Source organism: Malaya genurostris, chromosome 2 (genome assembly GCF_030247185.1).
Source record: "Malaya genurostris strain Urasoe2022 chromosome 2, Malgen_1.1, whole genome shotgun sequence".
Taxonomy (NCBI): domain Eukaryota; kingdom Metazoa; phylum Arthropoda; class Insecta; order Diptera; family Culicidae; genus Malaya; species Malaya genurostris.
In genome coordinates, this window is record NC_080571.1 from 216,338,236 (window position 1) to 216,347,163 (window position 8,928).

The 8,928-nt window shown below is 41.9% G+C and overlaps 2 protein-coding genes across 2 annotated transcripts; both read left to right on the forward strand.

Moving 5' to 3' along the window:
• Positions 1–1,771: 1,771 nt before the first annotated feature.
• LOC131429126 (uncharacterized) lies at positions 1,772–3,058 on the forward strand. Its single transcript, XM_058593173.1, has one exon. The coding sequence runs from the start codon at positions 1,772–1,774 to the stop codon at positions 3,056–3,058; it is 1,287 nt and encodes a 428-aa protein (XP_058449156.1).
• A 933-nt stretch (positions 3,059–3,991) lies between these two features.
• LOC131429127 (uncharacterized protein K02A2.6-like) lies at positions 3,992–8,026 on the forward strand. Its single transcript, XM_058593174.1, has one exon. It carries the CDS (start codon positions 3,992–3,994, stop codon positions 8,024–8,026), a length of 4,035 nt encoding a protein of 1,344 aa, XP_058449157.1.
• The last annotated feature ends 902 nt before the right edge of the window (positions 8,027–8,928 follow it).

The following is an 8,928-nucleotide window of genomic DNA, read 5'->3' on the forward strand; positions in this document are numbered from 1 at the left end:
AAGAGTTTCAAGTGATTGTACAACAACGCGGAGCCGTGAGAGGAAAATTTACACGTATCAAGAATGCGCTGCTACGAATTGAGCAGGAGAACACGGTTCCAGATGAATTTTTACTACGTACTTATTTGAAGACTGTTGACGCTGCTTACGACGAGTTTAATATTTTTCAGAACAAAATGTACGCTATCATACCAGGAGGTAGCGAAGAGCAAGAGCAGAAATATATTGAATTCGAAGAACTATACAATGAGGTTAGGTCCCGCGTGTGTAAATTGATCGATATCGTAGAGCGAGAGGAATTACCGCTGGGTGCCAGTGAAAATACATTCGGTCTGCCAAATCCCGCAACACAGCCTATTCGAGCACCGTCATCTTCGTTTTTACATACGCCTCTTCCAGTGTTTGATGGGAAACCAGAGAACTGGTTTAAGTTCAAAGCAATTTTTATGGATATTATTGCCAAGTATCCAGGAGAATCGGATGCAACGAAACTATACCATCTAGACAAATGTCTGGTGAACGAAGCCGCGTGAGTAATAAATCAGCAAACAATCAACGACAACAATTTTGCGGCAGCATGGGACTTTTTGATACATCGCTATGAAGACAAAAAGAGAATTGTTGACATCCACATAAACGGTTTGCTGAAGCTACAACCAATGACAAGTGAAAATGGAAAACAACTGCGCGATCTTGTCGACGAATGTAATCGTCATGTTGAGGCCCTTAAGTTTCACAATTACGAACTAGTGGGAATGTCTGACATTCTAGTGGTAAACATTCTAGCATCCCGATTGGATTTAGAGACGCGTAAACTGTGGGAGAGTAGCATAAAACATGGAGATATTCCTACATACGCAGAAACTATCCAGTTTTTGATAACTCGTAGTCAAGTTTTGGAACGAGTAAATCCGTCGTTAATTTCATCGAAACAAAAGAAAGTGTCAAGTGTTGGTTGTAAAATTCCTCCATTGAAAACTTCATCGTTGGTGGTATCGACTCAGGTTCGATGTGATTTCTGCGAGCAAACACACCCAAACCACCAGTGTGCAGAATTTCTTAAACTGACACCGAAGGAACGTTATGAAAAAGCCAAAGAAACTGGTGTTTGTTTTAACTGTTTGAGGAAGGGGCATATCACGTCGAAATGCTCCTCTACAATGTCATGTAAAACGTGCAAGCGACGGCATCATACTACGCTTCACTTGAACCCCATTCAGACTCCAGTGAAAACTGATGTTGCATCAACGGTTACACCACAGACATCACCATTACAGAATGTTTCCAATACTAATACTACTACATCAAAGCCAGCAATCACCCGCATACGCATGGCTGCCAGATGGCTGACTAAACGCTGCCAGCTGGAAAAATATGGCTGGCAGACATTCTGGTGACCGGCTGCCTCACCGCTGCCAGGAATACAACTCAAACGATACAACCGTATCCACCAGGATTTTTCCACATTGAAATCTTTGACATTTTCAGCGAAGGTGAGAAGATGAAAACGCTCGGCTAACTTGGATACAGGCGACTTTGTTTTGTCAAATTGGATTTGACAACCGTAACTGAATCAATTTTGGTAGCCTTCTGGTGGCCATGGCTGCCCAGGTAGCCAAAACGCTATGCGGGCAGTGCTTCCTGTTCAACCGCACAACAGCGGTCTTTACTTAGCACCGTGCTTGTAAATGTTATCAACGATTTTGGAAATCCGCAGCTTTGTCGTGCTTTGCTGGACTGCGGTTCACAAGTGAATCTTCTCACTGAAAAAATGGCATCTCTGTTACGAGTAAAACGGAAATCTATCGATATGAAAGTTATGGGTGTCGACGGTACCGAGACTAGAGTAACCAGTTCGGTAAACGTGCAGGTGCATTCTCGAAGCAATCAATCTTTAATCAATATGGAATGTCTTGTTATGAAGAAAATTACGGGAACTGTTCCTTCAAACTACATAAACATATCGAATTGGCCGATACCAACGGATCTAGATTTGGCGGATCCAGAATTCAATCGCCCACATGGAGTGGACTTGTTGATCGGAATAGGACATTTCTTTGGTTTACTGAAAACAGGTAAAGTCAAACTTGCTAATGAACTGCCATATTTACAAGAAACCGTATATGGATGGGTCGTTGGTGGTCTCATAAACCCAACTGGTTGGCAGTATACTATTGGACATTGTAACGTAGCAGTGCAACAAGCTGAGCTCAGTGAACTGATTGAAAGATTCTGGGAATCCGAAGAATTACCATCCTTTTCAAAGTTGTCGTCAGAAGAGGCAGAATGTGAAGAAATCTTTCAACGAACGCACTCCAGAGACTCTACTGGAAAATACATCGTCAGGTTACCGTTTCGTGCAAACGTAGACCATCTTGGTGATTCCAAACAACATGCTATACAAAGATTTTCATACTTGGAAAAGAAATTTCAACGTCAACCTGATCTCAAAGCGGCTTATTGCGCTTTTATAGACGAGTATGTCAAGCTAGGTCACTGCCGAGTGATCGGTACGTCTGAGAAGGAAGATGATGGATTCTATTTGCCACACCACGCCATTCTGAAGCCCACTTCGTCCACTACAAAACTACGAACCGTTTTTGACGCTTCAGCGAAATCCACATCGGGATTGTCGTTGAATGATACACTCATGGTGGGAGCAACTATACAACCCGCACTATTTGACATCATTCTGAGATTTCGCATACATCTCTTTGTGCTCACAGGAGACATCTCAAAGATGTATAGAATGGTAAATGTCCATCCCGAACATACAAGGTTTCAGCGTATTCTGTGGAGGACAGACCCGAAGGATTCATTACAAACACTGGAGCTCACAACAGTTACGTACGGGACGGCCGCGGCGCCTTTTTTAGCGACTCGCTCATTAATACAATTAGTACTGGATGAAAGCCATGCTCATCCTCTGGCAGCAGGGATAGTGAAGAACGATTTTTACATCGATGATGTGCTTACGGGAGCTGAAACGTTGGAGGAACTAGTAGCGGTTCGTAAAGATCTTGATGTACTTCTCAGTAAAGGTGGTCACACTGCATAAGTGGTGTTCGAACTCTGCTCAATTTCTAGACGACATTCCAGAGCATCAACAAGAGAAGCAGGTGTTATTTGAACAAAATGGTATGAACCGTGTTATTAGAACGCTCGGTTTATTGTGGAACCCTACCAGTGACTTATTTTTATTCCATATCACTCCAACTGATTCTAACCAACTAATAACAAAGCGCTACGTTCTGTCGGAAATTGCTAAGATCTTTGACCCTTTGGGTTTACTTGCACCAGTTGTTATGGTTGCAAAATTAATTATGCGTCAATTGTGGGCTATGAAATTGTCATGGGATGAGGAGTTGTTACCAGAACAAAAAAGCACCTGGAATAAGTTTCGTGAAACTTTACACGTTTTGGATCAGCTTAGAATCAGCCGATATGTTCTCTCGGCAAGCAGAATTGCAATTGAGTTGCATGCATTTTCGGATGCATCCCTGGAAGCCTATGGCACGTGTATCTATTTACGCAGCATCAGTGACGATAATAGAATCGAAGTACATCTGCTAACTAGCAAGACTCGTTTGGCATCCAAAGTGACAATACCAAAATTAGAATTGTGTGCATTTCTCTTGATGGCAAAACTGGTGAGGCAAGTTCAGACTGCGCTCAAACTGAATTTTCAACGCAAAGTAATGTGGACAGATTCTCAAATTGTTTTATGGTGGATGAAAAAGGATACTAATCTTCTCAAACCTTATGTTAGAGTATGTACATCTAAAAGCAATACCTTTAGTTTTATCATATTGATTTACACTTTGTCTACCCATATGTTTTACATCATGACCAAGAGAAATAAATCAGTTTTTTCCATAACACGCACTCGATTAGCTCTTCTTTCAACATGGTGTCAGAAAAAATTTCAAAAGAAGCGCCTGTAGTACGATTTTAAATACTTTATCACGTAAAATAAACAGAAAAACTCGAAATGGATCCTCAGCCTGCGGTAGCTGCAGAAAATACGATTGTCATCAACAGCAGCATACCTTTTCCAGAGCCTCTCAAATTAGATGGAAATTTGCGAGAAAACGTGGAGCTGTGGAAGGATTCCTTTGAAACATATGCAATAGCATCGGGAGTGGAACAGTTATCGGAACGCGTAAAAATTGCTACATTCAAGTCAGCACTAGGCCCCGATGCACGAAAGATTTTTAACTTGTGGCCTCTAGAGGAAGAGGAAAACAACACGGTCGCGGCATGTTTGCAATCGTTATCGACGTACATGATCCCGCAGAAAAACGTTAAGCTTGCGAGATACGAATTCAATCAGTGTCATCAGGAACAGGAAGACAATGGCAACGGAGAAACCATGACGAGTTTCATCAACAGAGCCAGAGCATTGGTGAAAGAATGCAACTATGGGAATTTGGAGGACGAAATGCTCCGTGACAAAATCATAACGGGCATCCGTGATATGCATCTGAAAAAGAAACTGATCGAAACAGACAATTTGACGTCAGCACGAGTAATTGAAATGTGTCGAGCAGATGAAGCAACGAGATTGGAAATGGAACGAAATCAGTGGTTGACCACCGTGCAGCCTCATTCTGTAAACAGCATTCCAGACCAACAGAAGATCAACAAACAATGTTCCTTTTGTGGAAGGGCATACCATAAAAGAATAATCGATTGTCCAGCTCGCGGCGCCAATTGCAACTATTGTGGGTTGAAGAATCATTTCGAAGCCGTCTGTAGAAAAAAACGGGATAACAAGCAACGCAGTTCAACCCGCACTGAGAGACGCAACCGGAAAATAAACACTATCGAAGAAAATGAATTACATAGCGAGTCACAGAAGTGTGAAAGCGACCAGGAATCAGTAGCATTGTGCCAGTATCTTTACAGTTTAAAGCAGAAGGATGATGCATTACTGAAAACCAACTTAACTTTTTTAGATGCAAACAAGTGTAAGCGTCAAGTACAATGCATTCTCGATTCGGGTGCTACGTGTAACGTCGTTGGAGTTGATAATGCCAGGAGGATTATCGGTCGTGAGCGTTTATGTTTGGATGATCAGCGTGCAATCCTGAAGGTATTCGGTGGAGGAAAAATTCGTTCCATGGGTAGAACAACAATTGACTGTGTGCATAACGGAAATTGTTACAAGGCTATCTTTCATGTAGTTGATTTCGAGCAAATGCCTTTGCTATCTATGAAAACTTGTCTACAACTTAACCTTATTCAGTTGTGTTTCTCGGTCGTTGAACATCAAAAATCAGCAGCAAAGCAAATTTTGAACAAGTATACAGAAGTTTTCGATGGACTTGGAAAATTGGAAGGACGACTACATTTGGATGTGAATAGAACAATCAAACCGGTGATTCAGCATCCACGACGCATCGCAGTGACATTGAGAGAAGAATTGCGTCGAGAATTAGAAAATCTGGAGAAGTTGGGAGTAATCGCTGAGGAAAAGCGTCACACTGACTGGGTAAGTAACCTAGTTCTGGTGAAACGAAACAATAAGCTACGTGTTTGTATCGATCCTGTGATGCTAAATAAAGCCTTAGAGAGACCGCATTATCAGATGCCTACTCTAGACGAGCTATTACCTGAGCTAACAAACGCAAAAGTGTTTACTACGGTTGACGCAAAGTCAGGTTTTTGGCAGATTGAGCTCGACGAAGAAAGTTCTAAGTTAACCACATGTTGGACGCCTTTTGGACGTTATCGTTGGCTTCGGCTGCCAATGGGTATATCTCCGGCCCCAGAAGCATTCCAACTCAGAGCAAATGAAACAATCCAAGGACTTCGAAACGTTAAAGTGCTGATGGATGATGTTATGATTTATGGTTGCGGGGATACTGTAGCTGAAGCTATGATTGATCATAACAAAAACTTAGAAGCCTTTCTCAAGAGAATGAATGAAAAGAACATGAAGCTAAACCCAGAAAAAATAAAACTTTGTCAAGAAACTGTCAAATTTTTCGGACACATACTCACTGCAAATGGTGTTCAGCCAGATCCAGACAAAATCAGTAGCATCTTAGATATGCATCAACCGAAAGATGTCGCAGCAGTTCAACGTTTTCTAGGCATGGTAACCTATCTGGCGCACTACCTTCCGAGCCTTTCAACCGTCGCGGAGCCTTTACGACGATTAACAATGAAGGATCAGAAATGGATTTGGTCTACCGAACAAAATACTGCGTTTGAACGTCTTAAACAAATGGTAACTACCGTACCAGTTTTGCGATACTTTAATGCAACTAAAGATACGGTCATCCAGTGCGACAGCAGCAGCATTGGTCTAGGAGCTGTTCTGCTCCAAGAAGGGCAGCCCGTCGTATATACATCTAAAACGTTAACCGCAACCGAACGTCGCTATGCACAAATCGAAAAAGAGACATTGGCTATCCTTTTCGCTTGTCGGAAATTCGAAATGTATATACTTGGTCGACCAGTTACAATACAAACTGATCATAAACCGTTAGTCAAAATATTTCAGAAGCCGCTAGTAGAAGCACCTTTGCGAATCCAGAGAATGCTTCTTGGTCTTCAGCGTTACAACATAACTCTACGTTTTATGCCAGGTAAACATGTAGTAATTGCGGATATGCTTTCACGTGCAGCATCGAATGAAAACGATAATACCAGTCGAGAAATCTATGACGTATATTCCACTGAGCTAGAACAAATTTGTGTGTTGGATTATCTCCCCATATCGGATGAGTTGGTTGAAAACATCAGAATGGCATCAAAAGAAGACCCCGAAACCCAAATGATTGAACGCTACATCATCGACAAATGGCCTGCAAAGTACGAAACAGTCCCGACCGTTATTCAAGTCTATTGGAAATACAGACACGAGCTAAGCACCCACAACGGGTTGGTGCTACGAAACGACCGTATTTTGATACCTTGCAGTCTGCGAAAACAAATTATAGAAAAGCTTCATAAAAGTCACTCCGGAATCGAAGCAACTACCAAACTGGCTAGAGATACGGTGTTTTGGCCAGGTCTCACCGATCAAATCCGGCAGCGAATCCAACATTGCAACATTTGCACACAGTTTTCAGCAAATCCACAAGCTCAACCGATGCAGACGCACCAAATCCCATTATATCCGTTTCAGAAGATCTCTATGGACATTTTTGAATGTGAATTAAAAGGTCAAAAGTTTGTATACCTGATCACCGTCGATCATTATTCAGACTATTTTGAAATTGACGAATTACGTACTCAAAGTGCGGCAACTGTAGTGAAAATATGTAAACGAAACTTTGCAACGCATGGGAAGCCTCAAGAAATTAGTACTGATGGAGGTCCGCAGTTTATGAGCGAAGATTTCAACGCTTTCGCAAAACAATGGAGTTTTAGACACAGTGTTTCGGCACCTTACCACCAACAAGCTAATGGGAAGGCAGAATCAGCTGTGAAAATTGCTAAGCTGTTACTAAAAAAAGCGAACGAATCGAAACAGGATTTCTGGGAGCTACTTCTACAGTGGCGTAACACTCCGAACAAAATAGGAAGCTCGCCAGCACAGCGTCTCTTCAATCGGCGAACACGTTGTGGATTGCCTATGGCCGAAAAGAAGTACGCACCAAAAATAGAAGAAAATGTACCCGAAAAAATATATCGAAATCGTCAGCAAACAAAACTCCATTATGATCGAAAGACTCGAGCACTTCCAGACCTGGAAATTGGACAGCCAGTTTATGTGAAACTTAATCCAGGAAACAAACAATGGGCTAGAGGAACTGTAACCAATCCGGTGACTGATCGATCTACCGTCGTATCCATCGGCGATCGTGAATATCGTCGAGACAATATGATGATTAAGCCGGCCAATCTGGAAGCACCAGTCTATGCAGAATCGATTCCATTTAACGCGGAATCAACCTCTCCGGGTCGAATTAGACAACAACCAATGCAAACGAGTAATGCTGTTCCGGAGGTTTCCCGTCCAAAACGTGTCACACACGCTCCCGTTAAATTCAATGATTATGATTTGTATTGATTGAACTGACTCGAAACTTACGATATAACTTTTTGTAAGAAGAAGGAGATGTTAGAGTATGTACATCTAAAAGCAATACCTTTAGTTTTATCATATTGATTTACACTTTGTCTACCCATATGTTTTACATCATGACCAAGAGAAATAAATCAGTTTTTTCCATAACACGCACTCGATTAGCTCTTCTTTCAACACCTTATGTGGCTAATCGAGTGTCGGAAATCAAGGAACTCACCTCAGGATACGATTACAAATATGTGCGCTCAAATCGTAATCCAGCAGACCTCGTAACTCGCGGCATTCTGCCAAACGTGCTGGTAGGAAACCAGTTTTGGTGGCATGGTCCACAATACTTGAAGCAGAATCCATACGAAGAAGAAAGGTTACCAGATATTGTGGAGCTTCCTGAATCCAATCCGTCTACTTTTATTATCACTACAACGGAAGAATTGCCATTGCTGTTCAAATTTAGTTCGTTTCGAAAAATCCAACGTGTGATCGCATACGTTATACGGTTCATTAATAAAGCAAAGAAAAGAGTTCTCCCCGGCAACGATTCAAAATATCCTTCTGTTAACGAGATGCGATTGTCATTGGATGCAATCATACGACTTCTTCAACAATCTCACCTTAAAGATGAAATTCTGAAGATTCAAAGTGCGTCAATGGAAAATCGGTATACTGGTAAATTGCGGTCCCTCAATCCATGGATAGATAGTAGTGGAATTCTACGAGTAAATGGGCGAATAAAATTTGCTAACGTTGCTTACGAACAGCGCTGTCCAGCAATACTTCCATCGAAGCATCCAATTACAAGACTTTTGGCAGAGACCATTCATCAAGAGAATCTCCACGTCGGTCCAAGTGGAACTCTATCGATTTTGCGACAAAGGTTCTGGATA